Here is a 20,336-nt window from a genome sequence, read left to right as displayed (position 1 = left end):
TCAGATGAAGGGCAAAGTCATGGGTTATTCAATAATCTGCTTGTGCAGAGGTTTTCATAGAGTAAGGTGGCTCTCGAAAATAAAGATTTAACATTTCACATATACATCAAAGGGTCATTTTAAGACTATACAAAAAACAATGTGTAGGTTTACACCTTTATAGGGATTCAGAAGGGAAAATCTGTGTGTGTGTGTGTGTGTGTGTGTGTGTGTTTGTACACGTGTGTTTGAGTTTGTGAATGTATGTGTCAAATCAGAAACAAGGAGAAATTAGTTTGCTTCTAGAAAGAAAAGACCTTTGTATATTGATGTCACTGGGCCAACCCACTTGAAAAGTTTGTATTTTTGGCATTCCAGCAAGAGGTCACACTCAGATCAGAACATTTCAGAGCATTCTAGCACTCACACTGTTTCCTTCCTTGGTCAGCTGACAGCCCTTCCTGCTGTTTACCATAAAAAGAATGAGAAGCAGGTGACTTAGTGAGTGCCTACTTGTGGGCAAAATAGAGACTGATAAATTTATCATAGGTAAATTTACTTTAAAAAAAAAGACTATAATTCAAAAACTGCCTTTGGCGTTAGATCATTCATTTAACACATGCTTACTGAATAGCTAATGTGTTCCATGCTCTAATGTATATAATGTGGTCCGTGCTCTTTGTCTTGTAAATACATAGGTTTTTGCCCATGAGGAACTTCTAAACAAAGGAGTTTCATACTGGATGTCTGCACTGAAAATGATCCAATTCAAAACCTAGGTCCCCACTTCTCTTGGTCTCTAATACAACTACCACAGCAATGTCTATGTAGCTCATGATTCAGCTCCCACCTTCCAGGGCTGTTAAATGACAAAGCAATCAACTGAATCACAAAAGTTAATACAATCGCTGCAATAACAATTTGAATAACCTTATGGCAAACGGTACTGACTTGAAGGGTCAGAAACATGTGGGACTTAATTTTAATCACTGGTTACCAGAGCCTCCTAAGACAAATGTATTTCTCTCCCTAAGGCCCAGTTTTCTCATCTCTAAAATGAAGTTGGTGTAGCTTATCTCTAAGGTGCCTTCCTGTTCTCATGCCTTAGATTAAATTGAACCTTGGCAATCTGTTCCAATAGCCTGAAATGGTCCATTTGCTGTCATAGGCTCAGCTAAATGTGCACACAAGCATCACAGCTGTAATGTGTGTTTAATGATATTTTCACTTCATAATTAGTACTATGTAGATGCTCTCAGTAGGCACAACCAAGCAGTGAATCTTCCAGATGGGCATAAAACCAACGGCAGGAAACATGGAAGGTTTTCTAAACTGGGCACACTCTTACCACTTTGTCACTAACCAAGTAGCTCTGTGACTCAGATTAGTCACTCCACCAGTCTTAGTCTCAGTTTCCTCTCTGCTAAAATTATGAAACTGGTTTGGACACTCCAATTATTAAACTACACGATTGCTTCTGGGGAGCCCTCCCCCACATGCAGGCATCCAGTTCTCCACCTCCTGTGCTCCCCACTCATATTCACAGCACATCAACACTGCCACCCAGACCAGTACCTTCCAGTCATCTTCCAACTCCTTCCTCACTTTCTCATCCATAGGGTCTCCAACAACCACCAACACTTCTGCTCTAGTGGTGGCCCTTGACTCTGACCCTCTTTTCTACCAGCATTGCTGCTGCCCCAGTTCAGCCCCTCATCACTCCTCACCTGGAACCCTGACCACTCCCTAAGCAGGACTCTCAGCATCTAAGCTCTTGTCACTCCCTCTCTCCCCAGATATAAATATTAACATAAATATAAATGTAAGCAGACGTCTTCAGTCAGTTGCCATTCTGGCAGCATAAGATATCACCTAAGGTATTTATAGAAGACCCATTCCCGGGCTGCACTCCTCAGAGATTCCTATTGTGCTGGTTTTGTGTGGGACCAAGAAATCAGTATTTCTAAGCACTCCCTAGGTGACATTAGTGTATGACATAGTCTTAAAACCTCTATTTCTATTAGAATCCATTTTCTAAAGGTAAATCTTACCATTACACTCTGTTGTTTTAGCTATCCAATGACTCTTCCATGCTGAAGAAAAAGACGCCTTCATTAACACTACACATAAGGTTGTGTATCTTTTGGCTCCAACCATTTTTCCAAACTCTGCTCCTTTTGCTTCCTTCCAACCCATACTGGATTACTTCTTGTCCTTTCTAAACACATCCCACACTACTCCTTGGATTTTCTTTCCTTTTTACATTTCTGTTCCCAAAGCCTGATGCCTCCTCATCTCTCTTCTCACTCTGTTCAATAAAATCCCATGCTCCTGTGCATTCTTCAATTGGGCTCTGAAATCTCACCACATTTGTGTGGACTTCCCTTTCCTGACAGCTGAAATCACTGACTCCCTTATTCATGATTCCACAGCATTTTCTTTATCCAACACCATTAACACTTATCGTGCTCTGTTCTCTTGCACCAAGGCATTGAAAATTCTGGCGATCATGTTTTTTGTTTGTTTGTTTGTTTGTTTGTTTTGGCGATCATGTTTTAATGTTATAAAACCTGAGGCCTGTTTCTCCATCTCTTGGATATAGCAAGAGCTCGAAATATTATGATGGAAATACACTGAAGTTAAGGTTCATGTATGTATGAACTAGTGCTGCATACTGATGCACTTATGCTGTATTCAACTCTCATTTCCAGTAAATAATCAATAGATATCCATTGGAGGAGAAAATTAACATTCTTCTGACAGGGTTATACGTGTATCTGTTGCAACAATTTTCACAGTGGAATGTTATGCCTTTGTAATTATTCTTATCTTCTGAAGAAATAATCCCTTGGAATTTTTACTCTATTCCAAATAATACATGTTTTAGGTCATGGCACAATAAGTAGACCTAAAAATGCCACCAAGATATTCTGTCAATTTCTGAAGAGTAATAGTGTGGAAAGCAGGAAGTAAATACAAAACCAAAAGTAAATATGAATCTTGCACAATGATCTGGAAGAAAAAAAAAATCAAGCTATATAATTGCTGCAATGGTCAAAAGGGTGCTGAATTTATAATGGCTTAAGCTGGTTTTCTCAGGGGAAATCTTCATACTAGAATCAGAATCAGGTTGATATCCTAGTGAGTGAGGTTTTCTCCAGTTTTTACGAGCCCATCTGATTCCCTGGTAGTAGTTCTGATTCTCTTTCACCTTCTCTCTCCACTACTTTGCCCCACCAAATCAGTGACAGGAACATATCAATTATAGTCACATTTTCCCCAAGTCACCTAGGTGTATATCCTGGAACTGACCTTTTGTAGTATGACAAGCTGCCCAACAGCCAGATCCAAGTTTCTGCAGACCCCATGACAAGCACAGTGAGCATGGTCTTCTTGCTGAGTGAAGGAATAAGCCCTAATTCCTTACCCCTCCCCATGCATACTTGCAGGCCTACCAAGTCTGAGAGTCATCTGTCATATCAGTTGCCTTTGTCATTTTCTTTCCACTCCCACTGAAATCACTCTAGCTAGAATTGTCATTCATTCATTTAACAAAAAATTTTGCATGTCTATAATTTTCCAAAAACTGTTCTAGCAACTGAAAAAAAAAGTAAAAACCCTTGCCTTCATGACAATTACATTGTAGTAGAAAGGGATACACAGTAAACAAAAAAGTAAGTAAGATATATATAATACTTGGTTAACTGGTGAAAGTTGTTGTGGAGAAAAACAAAGCAGAAAAGGAGAAATGGATATGCTGGGGGGGTGGGGGGAAGAGTTAAACAGGTTATAGACAGTGATGGCCCCACTGAGAAGATATCATCTGAACAAAGACCAAAAGGAGGAAAGGAGTAAACCGAATGGATATTTAGGAAAAGAGGATTTTAGACAGAGAGAATAGCAAGTACAAAGATCCTAAGGCACAAATGTGTCTGGCAAGTGTTTGAAGAATAGAAGGAGACTGGGCTGGTTGGACAGGACTGGGCAGGGGTACGAGTATGGCATGGGGCAGGGAGATCACGGGCCCAGCTTGTAGACAGTTTCAGGGTACTACACAGATGTTGCCTTTAATATGGGGTGAAAGCACTGAAGGATTGTGAGCCAATGAGAAACATGAACTGACAGGAGTAAACAGATAACTATGGCAGCTGTATTGACAAATGACTTACAGGAGTCAAGGTGGGGAGTGGGGAGAATGGTTAGGAATCTACTGCAATAATTCAGGCAAGAGATAATAATGATTTGGACCCAAGTGGTAGTGGTGAAGATGGTAAAGATTGGTTATTTTCTGGATATATTTGGAGATAGAGATGATGATGAGATGACTCAAGCATGATTCCCAGGGTCTGAAAAACTAAAAACATGGTGTTGTCATGAGCTGAGATGAAGGAGACTTTGGGAGACACAGATGGTGGCAGGGGAGGGTGTAGATCAGAATTCTGGCTTAAGTCTGAGATGTGTATTAGGCAGATATGTTGAATAGGCAATTAGATATATGAGTCTGAAGTTCCAGAGGGAAGTCAAGGCTAGAGATTTATCTGGTTCTTTAATTTCTGTACACCTTTGCCAAACTCACCTTCCTGTTTTCACCCAGTTGTTTCCTAGTTGAACACTTCCATGGATCCACTGCCTAGAGCAGATGCCCAAAACTGGTGGTTGAGTTGCTAACATGTTATACAAACCACAAAGGATGTAAAACAATTTAAACTATTTCCCAAGAGTTATAAATTGGAAGATGTCTTATAAATATACATATATTTAAAATTCAAAACATTTAGAAATACAGTGTCCACATTATGTGAATAATGCTCAGAAGTTAGTTCACTTGGGCAGATGAATACCAAACTCCTAGCATTAAAGAAAAACAAATGCTATTCCTTCATATTGTCATGTACCACAAAAACACTGTTTTAAATTTAATATTATGTACTTATATCAATCTTATAAAAATAATTCTAACAAAATATTTAGAAATCAATTAAGATTATGCAATTTTATTTTAAAATAAATCATTGCTATTGGTCCATCTCTCTTATTGTAAGGTTCTCATTAATGGTTACCTGGGATCCCGTGTTTGTTTCATTGCATCAAAGTACTCTAACACACTTTGGCTCGTACCTATACATTCAACCAGCTCTCCATGGAGTTTTGTGGAGAAAAAATGGGAATCAGGATTGTGGGGAAGCTTTGTTCCCATTTCCTAAGGAAACAGGGAGCAGTAGCTTGGGTGGTCCAGAATTAGGAACAGATTTTCCAGAGAGGCTCTTGAAAGTTGAACAAGTGTTTGCCAGGTAGAAAAAAAGACTTCACTTGTCATATCCTCTGACCACCTATCGGACTTTTGAGGTTGCAGACCTTGATCTACAAGCTAAAGGCAAATCCTCAGACTGAGCTCTGCCCCAAACCATGCCTTGCTTGGCTCTGCTAAGTTCTATTTCTTGTTTTCATTCACCTTTACCCCATGGTGACCCCACTCCCACTGAAACATACTGTCTCCCTAATCCTGCACCTAAGCAAATCCTACCCATTCTTCAAGGTTGTACCCAAAGCCCAGCTTCTAGGAGATTTTATGTCTCTGTGGCTCCACACTCATCTCTTCACTCCTCAATGTTCTGGCAGCACTGACTGACAGTATCACTCATTTGGCCATTTAATCAGGTCCTGCCTTATGTTGCTTTTAAAGTGCTGCAAACCTCTGCAACCAGTGTCCCCCATCACACTGTGGACTGGAGCCCTCTGCTGAATCATTCAATTCTGTGCCCTATATCTCCAAAGCCTACTACTCTGAGACGCTCTTACTCTATGCTCACAATAGGCTTGTATAATAGAATAGAAGAGGTAACAGAAGTACTCTTTACATAATGAAGTAACAGTAGTGATTTCTTATTCACCAGAGAGAATTCTGACAGGGAAAGGAGTAGACCAGTCAAAGCAAGATCTCTGATCCGACTGTTTTATTTTCTATTCCTACTAAATTGTTCATTCTTTAGATCCACTCTGAAAAAAAACTGTCCACAATTCAGAACCACCTAAGCTCTTTCCCCAGTTTCTTTAGTTCCCCCTCAACCAGTGGCTTTCATTTCATCTTGCTGCTGCTGTCATCTCTTACAGGCAATTCTTACCTCTATTTAGCAAGAAGATAAAGCTAGGTGCAGGATACTGAATTAAACAAAACATGAAAGAAGAAGATGGCATGAAAAGTAAAAATTAGTTTTTAGGTGTTCACAAACAATAGCCTTATAGAGGGAAAGGTGGATGGATTAGTGATCTACTTTTAAATTCAATTTTTAAAAATATTCTCATTAAATTCTGAATTTATATCTAAATCTGAGGCAGCATATATATGTGTATATGTAAAAATCAGTGCTAGCACAGAATCCCAGCAGATATTTTTTTTGTCAGAATTTTTTTAGACTGGAGTTTGATGCTACCAAATTAAGTGAAATAACTCATTTGGATGGAAAAACAAAATCATATAGAAATCTAAGGCCCAATAATAAATGGAGGGAAGGAATGAAGGCAAGTCATAGATGAAAGGTTGGCATGAATCAAGATAGAAGGATGAGTATCTCATGTTTTTAATTAAACAAAGAATCTAAAAATACCTCCATTGAATTGTAAGCTCAAATGTATTAAATACAAAGCTATGTTTGATTTACTTAGCATTTGAGACAACACATCTAAGTAGTCTTTAAAGATACTTTTACAAATAACTCACAAGAGACCCTAGACTCTAAAGGTTTCACTCTTAAGAAATTTCCAGATCCCTCTAGAGTAAAATTCCCAAAATGTGTGCCAAGGTGCTTTGGGGTGCTACAGTGAACTAACAAGGGTGCAACGGGACATTTAAAATTTTTAAAGCAGTACTAATGATCAGACATGTCAGGAACTACTAGCTTGCAGTAGTTCACAGTTTTAACACTACATTCTTTTAATGCCATTATATCTTTTTGAAACTGGAGTTTAGGAAGTTTCTGTGATTAAAAAGCAAGAATCAGGGCCGGCCCCATGGCACACTTGGGAGAGTGCGGCGCTTGGGAGTGCAGCAGTGCTCCCGCCGCTGGTTCAGATCCTATATAGGAATGGCCGGTGCGCTCACTGGCTGAGCACAGTGCGGATGACACCAAGCCAAGGGTTGTGATCCCCTTACCGGTCACAAAAAAAAAAAAAAAAAAAAAAAGCAAGAATCATGTGAAAATCAATGTGAAACAGGAAATGAGGGGCATGGTATCCACTCTGACTCAAAAATTTGAGATATTATTTCATGGCCAAAGGCATGCACATGCCTATAGTAAATCGTGGTTATTAAAAACAGACAAAAATATTTTTCTGAATTTATGTGCTCTATTTTTTTCATATGGATACCAGGTTGTTAGAACATAATACATTTAATTGTTTGGTGCTAATTATTTAATGAACAGAATTGTTTGATATTTCTTTTGGTCTAAAGGCACAAAGAAAAAATTATTTTTACACTAAGGATGTGGTAAACCGAGGAAGTTTGAGAACTTTTTCTGTAATCTCTAGAGTCTACTCTATTGTTTTCTTTAAATTTAAAATGCACACACCCAAAACACATGCGCATAGATCCCTCTACCACTCTGTAGGACTTAATTTTTATTATGATATCATCAAGCATCACAGCTATTCTTACCCTCAACTCTCAAATTAGAGACTTGTGTCACTCAGGCACTGTGGTTATCATGCCTAAAAGTAGTACATGAAGATGGTTGTTATTAAGACAAATGAACCATATGGCCTCAGCAATGATATGTGCAAAGAATTCAGCTCATTCAATTCTTAGCTCTATCCAAAAGTGTAAAGGTTCAAAAAATTAATAAATTATTCCTTTAAAATATATAATGTGTATCTTCTAAATGTAATTTAAACAATCCATTGAAATTTGAAAACTGTTACATTGGTTGTATATTTTCTATCCTATTTAAGCATAGTTCTCTTGTCTCTATAATGGGGTTAATAACAATGTCTATCAGATAAGCTGTTGTGAGAAGTAAATGAAATGATGCATATGAATGCTAGCACCATGCCTAATACTCAATAGATGGTGGATGTTAATAGCACATTATATTGTAGAGAAAAACAGTCCTCCCAACAAATAATCTAAATCTATTTGTTTTAAACTTCACCCTATAAATTAGACTGAAATTTGTTTAAATCCCCCACACTAAGTGTTTTCTTTGTCTGCATTAGACTGAGGAGGTATACAAGAAGCTAAGTTTTTGGCTACTCTTCTTGAGAGAATAGTTGTTTTACGCAAGGCTGATAAAGTAATTAAAAGTCAAATCCAAATATAAATTATAAAGAAGAAAGCCTAAATGATGCATCAGGAAAATACAAACTACAAAAAAATAGAGACACAGAGCAAAAAGTAGTAAGATGTTTGAAACAATTGAATATCCTCTTCTTAAATTCTTTACATTTTGCTTCCACAAGCCTGCCCTTGCTTAGTTCTCCTCCTACTTGGCACTTCCTCGTAATCTACATCTTTGCTGACTTTACAATCATGTCATTAAATTAGCTAGTAACTCATGGCAGGGTCTGCTAAAATTCATGAAGGGCATTTGGACAGGTACAAGATAACTTTAATATTAAGTTTAATGGGAGAAGTGCTACAAGGTTAAAGAAAAGTTGCATGGAATTGTAGAGAAGGAGTGACTACTGACAGGAGAATTAGGGAAGGCTCTGTAGAGGAATTTCCTTTTCAGATGGGTCTTAAACACCAGGTAGGATTTGGATATGTGGAAATAAAGGGAAGGGCATATCAACCCACAGGAAGAGCAGGAGTAAATGCACAGAGGCAACAAGCACAGGAGTGAGCAAGGAATAGCAAGGAGTTCAAATGTCTACAATTTAAGCCTCATAATGGAGGATGAGGGGAAATGATATTAGAAATGTCATTTGAAGCCAAACTGTGGATGACATTGGGTGTTCTCAATAGTATGCCATCATCCCTTCTTCTCTACTGTGTGAATTTCCACAGGGCTGGATGCCTACCCATTTCTATTACCTTTGTACATCAGTGCTTAAGACAGCACCAAAACACTTGGTGTTAATAAATAAGTTTTTAATTTGTCAAATCTCATTAGTAATAAACTAGGGAATCCTATGTTCTGGTTCTAGTTTTACCATTAACAAGCTCTGTGAAGACTTTTAAAGCACAATGAACAAGATAAAAAAAAAGAGACATATGGGGTTACATCAAACTAAAAAGGTTCTGCACAGCAAAAGAAACAATCAAGAGAGTGAAGAGGTGACCAGCAGAATGGGAGAAATTATTTGCAAACTATTCTTGTATATTAAAGGATTAATATCCAGAATACACAAGAAACTTAAACAACTCAACAGGGAAAACAAAACAAAACAAAACAAAAAACCTGATTTAAAAATGGACAAATGGACTGGCTGGTTTGCTCAGTTGGTTAGAGCACAGCCTTGTAACACCAGGGTCAAGGGTTTGGATCTATGTACTGGCCAGCTGCTAAAAAAAAAAAAAAAAGAAAAGAAAGAAAGATAAACACAAAAACAACAACAACAAAACACTAAACAAAACTAAATAAATAAATATAAAAATGGGCAAATGACCTGAATAAACATTTCTCAAAAGAGGACATACAAATGGCCAACAGTTATATGAAAAAATGCTCAGCATCACTAATCATAAGAGAAATGTAAATTGAAACTGCAATGAGCTATCATTTCACCCCAGTTAAAATGGCTATTACCGAAAAGACAAAAAATAACAAATGCTGGTAAAGATGCTGAGAAAAAGCAACTCTCACACACTGTTGGTAAGAATGTAAATTAGTACAGCCACTATGGAAAGCTGTGTGGAGGTTCCTTGAAAAACTAAAAGTAGCCAGCCACCAAAACCAGAAAAAAAGTAAAATCAAAAACAGAGTTACCATATGATCCAGCAATCCTATGGCTGGGTACTTATCCAAAGGAAAGAAAATTAGCATACTGAAGAGATATCTGCACCCTCATGCTTACTGCAGCATGATTCACAATAGCCAAGATAGGAAATCAACCTAGGTGTCCATTGACAGATGAACGGATAAAGAAAATGTGGTATATATACACAATGGAATACTACTTAGCCATGAAAATGGATGAAATCCAATCACTTGTAGCAACTTGGATGAGACTGGAATTATGTCAAATGAAATAAGTCAGACACAGAAAGATAAATATGTCCTAATTCATATGTGGGAGCTAAAAAAACAAATAAGTTGACATTTTAGATGTGGTGAGTAGAATTGTGGTTACTGAAGACTGGGACACAGGGGAGATGGGAATAGGGAGACATTGGTTAATGGACACAAAATTACAACAAGAGAGGAAAAATAAATTCGATTGGTGTACAGTAGTGCTAGGCATTTATAATTAAAAGTAATGTTTAACAAATATGTACAATCAGTAAATGTCAATCAAAAAATAAGTAAATTCCTTTAAATAAAAATAATTAAATAAATTATGGTGTGCGTGCGCGCACGTGCGCGCGCGCGCGTGTGTGTGTGTGTGTGTGTGTGTGTGTGTGTATAAAGCTTTGAGGGTCTGAGAAACTAATGCTACCTCCCTTCCAGATCATAACCCCGTTATTTGTAAAATTACTGACTTTGATGAGTTCTCAAGGTTTTAACTTTGTAAAGTTACTTTTCAAGAAGTGATTGTTCCATATCATGTATTGAAAAATCATAAGGAAGATACAATTTTGCCATTTCACTTCCAAATGAATAACATTTCAGTACGAATTACGGAGACTTTCTGAAATTAAGAAGCATTAAAGAATGGTATTTAAGTCCACTTCTCAGTTCTTAGAATGAAAAAATGAAATAGAATGCCTCCTTGAGAAAAGTAGTCACCATATTTTTCAGTTCTAAAATGTATGCATTCTTATACGTTAATGTTTGTAAAATTATGAAGTCTTTCAATCATGAACACGATTGAGTTAGTAAGTTTATTTTTGTTGTTGTTCTTTCATTGAAAAAATTTTTAGATCAATGAAATGTCTTAAAATTAAGACAGCAATGCAATAATTGACTGAAAAACTTTTTATGAAAAAAAATCACTGAGCACCTACTATGTGTCAAATACTATGTTAGGACCTAGGGATATGGTCTGGAGAAAAAAGACATTCCAATGCAGTAGCAGAGAATTTCTAATCTGGGGTAAGCATGGAATATTATGGAAGCAGAGAAACTGTGTCTCCACCAGTTACATGGAGTCAATAGACACTTTCTGGAATAGGTGACATGGATAGAGTGACGAAGGACCCATAGGGATTATCTGAATAAAGAAGAAGGAAGTGCATTTAGTCAGAGGCAATTTTATGAGCTACAGCATAAAAGGGAAGGTAGGTAAATTGAGGCCACTGTAATGTACCTGAAATGGTTAAGAATCACAGGTGTGAGAGATGAGACTGGAATGAGTGACAGAGGCCGGATCATGAAAGCTACAAAGTTTAGCCTTTAATTCTGAAGTGATGCTGATCTACTGAAGTATGTCAAATTGGAGAATCTCAAAGTGGGGAATGACACCATGCTGAGGAATATCACCACTGCTGATTACTAAATGATGGGTGGGGAACTCGAGGAGGGGATGGACATGCAGAGGCTGCTACGTTATTAGTTCAGATGAGCTGTGAAGAAGACATGGCTAGTGAAAAGAGGGATAAAATAGTCTTTTTACAATGTAGAAAATATAGGATTTTATTGATACCTGAGAGTGGGAAACCAAAGGGAGGGATGAAGGGTGGAAGTCAGAACCTGAGTTATTTTCAAAGAGTAGTTTAAGATCATATAACTTCTCAAACAAATTCCCAAACAGCTGAAAGAATTAATGAAACTCAGTAACTTGGAACCCCAGGCTACAGTCTCAGAATTGACCTTGCCAAGTTGAAGGAGACCACGCTAGTATGCCAACCTAGAATATGGGCATCATCCCTTGACAGAATAATCCTGATTCCCACCCCGGGAGAAATAGGACATCATATCCCTCTGGGAATGTCCACCTCAGAATCAAAGAGAATGAAAGAAATAAAAATGGTTCTCAATGGTTTGCAAGCTTTGAAGGATTCTCCAAAGTAAATCATTACAAGAGAAGGAGAAAGGGCTCCAAGTCTACCTCAAGACAACTACTCTCAAAAATTTATCAGGTGAGCCATGACTCTTGTATCAAACCCAGGGACTGCTTAACACCAAATCATTTTTATTGAGCAACCATTATGTGCCATATTCTACTTATGCTTGGCCCAGCTTCCTTATTTATAAAATTGGAAGTAATGATTTCCCAGAATTATTGTGGTGTCTAAACTGCAAATACTGCTTTGATAAATTGATAAATGTAAGGAATTTTCACCACCACTCTTAACCTTTAGTTTATCATATATGTCCTTTCCTGGTATGTCTGTGGCTTCCCTCATAAGACGGCCACCATCACACATTGTAATCTCCGGCTATGCCAGATTACCCAAAGTCCCATGTCTTCTCATTTCCACGTTATGGCTAGGGTCCCTTGTTGACTTTTTTTCAGCACCCAAAAATTCCCCTCAAGAGCACTTACTATAAAACAGTCATTAAATAATTATCTCCTAAATTATTTTAAAATATTCTTATGCCCAACAAACTCTAAGATTCCATACATCAAAGATCAATCCATTTTATTCACCCCTAAATCTCTCTTCTTATCAAGTGAATGAATAAATTTTCTCGGGCATGATCTTATGCTTCTCAAATCTTCAAGTTTTAAAACTAGTTTTTAAATAAAATGCAGTAAAATAAAACAAAAAAACTTAAATAGCACTTCAGTCCTCAGTGAGAGTATCTGTATTCTTGACAAGAAGACCACAATGAGACAGACCCACTGGGTCTCCCTTTGACCTCCCTTGGAGGCCTCAAGGACTCTAGCAACTTCTTACTAGGACTGTAGAAACTCCTCCCACAATAGCTTTATGACTTGGGATCTATCCTTTTTCTATTCACCAGCACTCTTACCACCTTATTCCCCTCTTTCATTATTCTCATCACAACGTATATAATTTATAGGCAATGGGAAGCCACCAAAGTGATGTTCTGGGAAGATAGACTTGGCCTTGGTACAAATGAGAACTGGAGGAGGAAGAGATTAGAGCTAGCCAAAAGGCTATGACAGCAGAATAGGTCAGTAAAAATAGCGCCGTCCCTGGTCTCGGGAAGTGGGAGGAGAGTCATAATCACCATCTGACCTGGAGATTGATGGCATGTGAGGGTCAAAAGAGAAGGAGAAAAGATGGCAGAGTTTCAAGTCTAAGTGACTGGGAGGAAGGTAGTATAGTTATCACAAACTAGGAAATCCAGCAAGTGGGGAAAGGTGTCTAGTTTAAACTCACAAATATTATCCGTTACTACTTACCACTAAATGGAGTAATTGTGTATATACTGTTTGTATTCCTTTCTTCTTGCTGTGTTTTTTATATATATATATATATTTATTTATTTTATATTTATATTTATATTTATATTTATATATTTCCAATGTTGCTATATTGTGCACATATCATTTTATTAATAGAAAAACATCCTATTTTTATGCAAACTTTGCTATGGACATATTGATGTACTGATGTTGCAGTATACGTGAGATATCGTAAAGACATCCAGCGGAAAGATGGAATTATAAGTCTGAAGCTCCTGAGAAGTCAAGGTTATAGGCACAGTTTTGGAGTCATCTGCACAGAGTCTAAGCCACAGGAATGCATGAGATCCTCAAGAGAAGGAGATAGAATTAAAAAAAGGCCAGGGGATGAAATTCCGCCTCAAGTTGAGCAGCCCTGAAATCATTCACAGGGAATAACAGGTACTAGGTAAGGGCACAGGAAATATCACACTAGCCGGAGGCTTGACCAGCCTCCTCAGGTTTAATCTTGAGAGTGGAAGGATGTGGTGTGAAAAGAATTCCTCTGCACCACAACAGTATTTTGAAGTTACCTATATCAATACACGTTACTCACAGTTACAGTGGTTTGCTTGCGTGTCATCATGCTCACTAAACTGTAAACTTCTTAAGGTGAAGAATCAAGTCTTATTAAATTCTTTATCCTTCTTTCCCCACCCCCCCACCTAGCACAGTACCTAACACATACCAGCCATTTAGTATATATATTTGCTGAAGAAACCAACCACATTTATAAGAGCTACCCCTTTCCTCCTTCCCTCTCAAATCACAGCTTTCCTTGGTAAAGCTGCTTCCTGCTTTCCTGTAAGAACCAGTCCTCTAAAACCTAGATGAGGGGACAAGTCCCATATGCCTACTGCCCACGTGTCTGTGACAGATGCAGACTTTTTAACAATTGCCTGTCAAGAAGCCCTGAGGTGCCTTCCCCACACATTCCTTGCCTTAGTCTGACAATTCACTGTTTTTGCTCAATGTACACATTACTTACCTGTACATAGCATGTGATTCCACATAGTATTTAGAAAATCTATAATTAGCCAGGCTAGAAACAAGACAATAAACTGCCCAGTAAAGAACGTCCTAGACTTGACATGCATTTTTTTTCCTTGACATACTGTTTGCCAAATTTAGCACGTTCTACATTTCTACATCTATTACCTTACAAAACTCCTTGGAGAATTACAGTCTTTTAGAAATAGGTACTGAAGAGATGGTCAAGTCAAAACCCTTCCTTCAGTTGAATTTCACAACCTGAAAGCACTTTACAAACTCTAAAACAACATACCTCTGTAACCAAATGAGTGTTGTAGCCTCTGGTATGAAGAGCAGCTGGCTGCCCAAGGACTCCTGACTCTGGGCCCAGGCTGCCCTCACCCTGTGACTGCTTATGAAATGGTTAATGTATTCCTGTGCTTCCTTAAGTGAGGAAGGTTAGTATAGATATGTCCTACATGGAAATATTTTTCTTGTAAGTTGGATCTTGCTAAGTATTTCAAGGCATTTGTGTTTTAGTAGAACACTGCAGTGAAACTTTTACATGGTGAAGAAGCACTCTCTAAACTATCTGCCAACTTAATTAATTTTCTAGTGTATTTGTTAAATCTAGAGTTGTTTCTTCTGATAACCAACAGACTTGATCATCTCTCTCATATATACATAAACTGGAGTTAAACAGTTCCTGTTCTCCTCTGCCACTTGTGACCTTAGGCAAGTCCCTCACCTCTCTGATTCTTGATCTTTTCTGATATAACATGGCTTTAACACCAATTGCTCTGTGTACACCCTCAGCAGTGCTGGGAAAATCAAGCAGGAAAATATATATGAAAATAGTTTGTAATAATAATAATAATGTAAATAGTTTATAATAATAATTATAGCAAGAGTAACACCTAATGAATTTGCATGAATTATCTCATTTAATTCTTATAACAACCCTAGGATAAAGGTACTGTTATTATACACATTTTACCAACAGAAAACCAAGGCACAGAGGTTAGGTAATTTGCACAAGTCACAAAGCTGGTGAATAAAGAAGTTGGAATAAAGTACCATGTACTACCTATGCCCCAGACACAGTGAAAATATGACATTTAAGCTGATAGAGACTATAAGAGATAATGTAAGTGATATCACAGGAAAATCAAATAATCACCATTTCAAACTAAAATTCAGCACAGTTTCATGGGTTGCCTAATGTCAAGTACAATATTCTTAGAATATCTATAATTTATAATATGTTTAGGCTATGTCTGAGGTACTTTATTTTTAAATGGAGGGAAGTAAAGCAAAGCTATTAAGGAACCTGGATGCTAGATTCAATGGTCAAGTTTGAAATTGTAGCACTATCACTTAACCAGCTATTTTACTGGAAAATTAAAGATAAATATGCCTGAACAATTATAAGAATAAATGCTTAAGAAATGTTAGCTACTATCACTATAACTGTCCCAATTCCTATAGCTGAGTCCCAGATCTCATCAAGAGTTCTAGAAATAATTGTACAGTTTGAAAGTGTGAATGGAGCAATTATAGCATCTGGATTTGGAAAGTAGTAAGAAAGGAGAGTCTCCAGTGTAAACTTTTTGTTTTCTTTTTTCCTGATAAATCTATAAAAAGAAAAAAAACTATAAATTCACATCATAACCAAGAATCAAATTTTCTGAAATAGATTTTCATTCATTTTTTTCCACCATATGCACAGCAGTACTAATATCCAAAAACCAGCGAGAAATAAGAAGGCAGGGATAACCTACCTACTAAAGAAGCTATGCCTTTAAAGAGGAAGAGGGCATAATCCTTGTGGGCCGACTATGCGCTGGGCACTCACAGGCCTGTGGACTTAATGGGCATGGCTTGATTCCAAATCAGACAGAACCAGGTCATATCTGGCTCTTCCCGTATTACCTGGGTGGCCTTGGGCAAGTTACTTAATTTCTCTGACTCTCTCAAGAATTTCTGAACGCAGAGCTGACCCAGCTACTCCTCTACAGAGGAATCATTAGGATCTGGGGCAACTACTGTCACCTATGGAGTATGTGGAATTCAGCCTACTTCGTAAGCCCCTAAAGGTACTTTTTGCAGTTATTCATGATGAAAACGGCCAATTAAGTGGCTGCAAGAGATATATTATGGAAATATATTGGACAAATAGGTCCCTATTTGGCACTGAGCCAAATGAATATCAAGAGTCTAACTCAGCAAAGATTCCCCCTATAATAGTTAAATCTGATATCCTATCAGGACAGGCCAGGTCCCCTCTATCTCATCCATGCCTCAACCTTCTCAGAACTGACCCTGTAAACTTTACTACCTATTCTTTCCAGACATGCAGCAGAATTGGGCACAAAAGAGGCAGAGAAGCATTCTTATCTTTGGACAGACAGGCTGTGATTAGAAGGTACTATAAAGTACACTTAACTCACTGGATGCTGGGTGGGCAATTGAGGCTGTATTTCACATGAACTCTTTATTGACAGGGCCCCCTATGTAGCTTGAAATATGTGTGCTCCAACCATCCCTTCCCACAGTGGCCTAGCATCTGCCTAACCTCTAACTGAGTCCATAGGGAGTTTGGGCCAAAGACAGATGAACATTGAGTATTAGATAGATATGCTGAATACCATCCTATTTGTAGAACTGACTTTCAAGACTCTTCAGATTTCTTGTATACACAGACTTCTGTGACTATAGCCTCCATGGTAACCTCGGTCCAGAACTATGGTTCAGGAAGCATTTCTAAGCTCGGGAGTAAAATTGCTCCTGACAGTATGTTATAAAATGGGTAAGGCTGAAAAGTGGTGCTGAGTGTTTGGGGATAGAATATATGTATAACACAGAAATCACAATTTATTAGAACTTAATCAGCACATATATACATGCATCATGTCCTTGCCTAGCAATTATACATGCTCAAAAAATGGTAGCAAGTGCAATAACAAACCTTGTAGATCTATTGCCTTTGACTAGCATTGTTGGTTGCTCATCTCTCATTTACTGGGAGAAAGCATTCTCCATGTTTACAGATAAGGAAACTGAAACAAGGAGGTTAGGGAACTTGCCTAAAATCACCTACTACATAGAAAGTAAAGCAAGTATTCAGATGGAGGCAGTTCAACTCCAGAATCTGGGCTCAATCACTATACTCTTCTATCTCTCCTGTTGAGATGAGGAAACTGAGACTTACACACATATAACGTGCCTGAGGCTACACTTAGACGACACAAAAAATCCAAATTATAGCTACAGTCCCTTTTAAACAGTAAGCTATTTCTAAACCTGAGTCCTGAAGATTTCTATGCAGCCAGGAGAGCTTTCAGACACTAAAACATGCAGCAACAAAGTACACAAACTCATAGTGGATTTTTTATATAAAAGCCTAATCAAACAGTGTCTGATGACATCTTCCGTTCTCTGATAATCTTTGTGCTACTAGAGTGGCTAAAGATGACTCCAAATTCATGAATCTGTCAACCTGCCAAGAGCTTTATCATAAGACCTGGCAGCTCATGATTAAAGAGGCACTGAAGTCCCCAGACCAGAAATGCCCTTTCAAAAATTTTCCACATTTGTTCTCGCTTCAAGTCATGATAAAATGTTTCCAGTCAAATGCACCAGCTGAAATTAACCTATTTTCTGAAAAAGAAGCGGGTAGTTTGGATCCAGCATTTATAAAGAAAGGTTCCTGGTGCCACAGAACCATGAAATAGAGATGAAGCTGGACTGTTTGAAGTGACTCACGGAGAATTCCAGAGGACCTTAAAACTTCTGAGCAGGAAGGTTCCTGAACCATCACTGTCCAACCCCTTTCCACTTAACAGGGTTGCACCTGAGCTGAAGAGACTTGTTCAAAGCCACTGAGCAGGTTAGTGAGTGACAGAGCCAGGATGTGTAATGAGGGGTTGGACATGCCAGGTTGCAAGCAGCCTGACTCTCAGGACTCAGAGTAGACACTCTGCACTCTCACTTTTGACTGAGCCTACCTCCTGGTACAAATCCTCAGAATCAAATACTGATTTCAAGCATTTTTTAAAAACTTATCATTTTCCAGATCTCTCAATGAAAACTTCAGGGCCAAATCAAGAAATCGAATGGCTGTCATAGGCTCTTACACAAAGTGGCCTTAAAATATATACACAAACTCCTTTTGATAGATTACAGACATCCAGAGAGACAGAGAGACAGAGAGAGACTATTTTGCCTCTGACATATACACAGAAAGGTGCTTGGTTTCCTCAAAGCAAAGAACCTCAAATTTTCTTAACTGAAAGGCAGAAAAGAGGGTGGCGAAATTTGGAATAACGCAAGAGATTGAAAGGGATTATCCCGGTTTCCGCTGATAACTCGGCTGGAGTCGGCCCCAGCACAGAAGGGCGTGCGTGACATTCTGGGCCCAGTCACCCTCAGGACAGCCCGAGCCCAGAAAATGAGCGGGAGCCGCGAACGGAAGGCAATTGCAGACAGTCTCTCCCTCTGGGTCCCCCAGCAGGCCTGCTCTGAGCGGAGAGCTCCCAGGGGGAGGTGCGAAAGAGAGCTAAAGCCAAAGCCCCAAAACACCAGGGAATGCACTTCAAGTTTCAGCTAGAGCAAGAAACTTTTTTCTTTTCTTTGAAACCAAATTTTCAACCCACCAGGAAAAGTCTCTTGCGGTGCACCGTCCCGGCCATCCGGCGATCTGGACCTAATGATTAGCCGCAAGCCGATGCCCTGGGACTGGAGACCGGCTGCGAGGCGCCGCCACCCCCGGGACCCCTCCCGGGCGCTCACCTGCGATGTCCCAGAGCTGCAGGCGCACCACTGTCTCCGGGTCCCAGTGCAGCACCTTGAGCGCGAAGTCCACGCCGATGGTGGCCCGGTAGTGCGAGGAGAAGTTCTGGTGCACGTAGCGCTTGATGATGCTGGTCTTGCCCACGCCCAGGTCGCCGATCACCAGCAGCTTGTACAGGTGCTCCTTGTGCGGGGCCTGCATGCTGGCGCCGGCCCGCCGTGCCGTGCCTGGCCGGGAAGCGCAGCCTGGGCTCGGCGCGGGAGGGAGACTCAGAGGGCTCCAGTGTGGGCGCGCGGGAGAGGCGGCAGCGGGGCGGGGGCCGAGGGCGGAACTCCTCCCCCGTGGGTTAATCCTCCTTCCTACTCGGCGGGCTGGCAGAGGGGTGGAGACAGGAGCCACTCCAGGGACTGGAAACTGAGGGGTCGCGTGTTACTGCCTGTTGCAGCACTTATTTGTACCGCGTTTGACAGTTTCCAAAGAGCTTTTCTTGCCTGTGATCCTGGCCACAAAGCTAGGAGATGTGGATTTTGTTTTCCATGTCCCGTGTGCGAAAAAATGAGTGCCAAAACGTACTGTGCAGCAGATGACAGTCAGTGAAAGACTTAGCTGAACAAAGGTGTCCTGTGGCCAGCCCACACTGCAGAAGTAGCTTCGGGAGGCAGCGGAGAATACAGTACCAGGAGGCACAACACTGGGGTTTGGGTCCTGCAGGCCCCACTGTTTGAGTTGAGTGTCCAGGGGCAAGTCACTTGACTTCCCCGGGTCTCCTCTCCGTTCTTTCTCAGTGAAATAGTAATGCTCTCAGCAGCTCTGAGGTGTGAATACTGAGGATTTTCACACCCATTCCATTGTTAATGGTGTAACAAAATGGACAATAGGCTGAAAATACTGAGGACATCCCTGACTTTGAGCTTCCTCTCCTATCCTAAAAACTCTGAGCACAAAGACAGTTTAAACAACTGGTCAAATTGTTATTTCATAATAACAGCAAGCATTGATGGAGCACTTGCTATGTGCCAGAGTTTTTGTACGTTTTGTCACTTAATCATCTCAGCAGTCTTAAAAATACATACCATTATTCTTCCCATTTTAAAAATGAGGAAACCAAGGACTAGACATTATAAGTAAGGTACCCAAGGTC

At 39.4% G+C, this 20,336-nt stretch overlaps 1 protein-coding gene across 1 annotated transcript in view; it reads right to left on the bottom strand.

Annotated features, from left to right (window-relative positions):
* The window catches only part of RAB38 (RAB38, member RAS oncogene family), a 59,433-nt gene extending 39,991 nt beyond the window's left edge, over positions 1–19,442 (bottom strand). Inside the window, exon 1 of the mRNA XM_063094535.1 lies at positions 19,195–19,442. Within this exon, the coding sequence (XP_062950605.1) occupies positions 19,195–19,396 (202 nt within the window). The 5' untranslated portion in view covers positions 19,397–19,442. The remainder of the gene's footprint in view (positions 1–19,194) is intronic.
* Between the last annotated feature and the right edge of the window lie 894 nt (positions 19,443–20,336).

Source organism: Cynocephalus volans, chromosome 4 (genome assembly GCF_027409185.1).
Source record: "Cynocephalus volans isolate mCynVol1 chromosome 4, mCynVol1.pri, whole genome shotgun sequence".
NCBI lineage: Eukaryota > Metazoa > Chordata > Mammalia > Dermoptera > Cynocephalidae > Cynocephalus > Cynocephalus volans.
The sequence above is the reverse complement of the archived record's forward strand: the minus strand, read 5'-3'. Positions and strand labels throughout refer to the sequence as shown.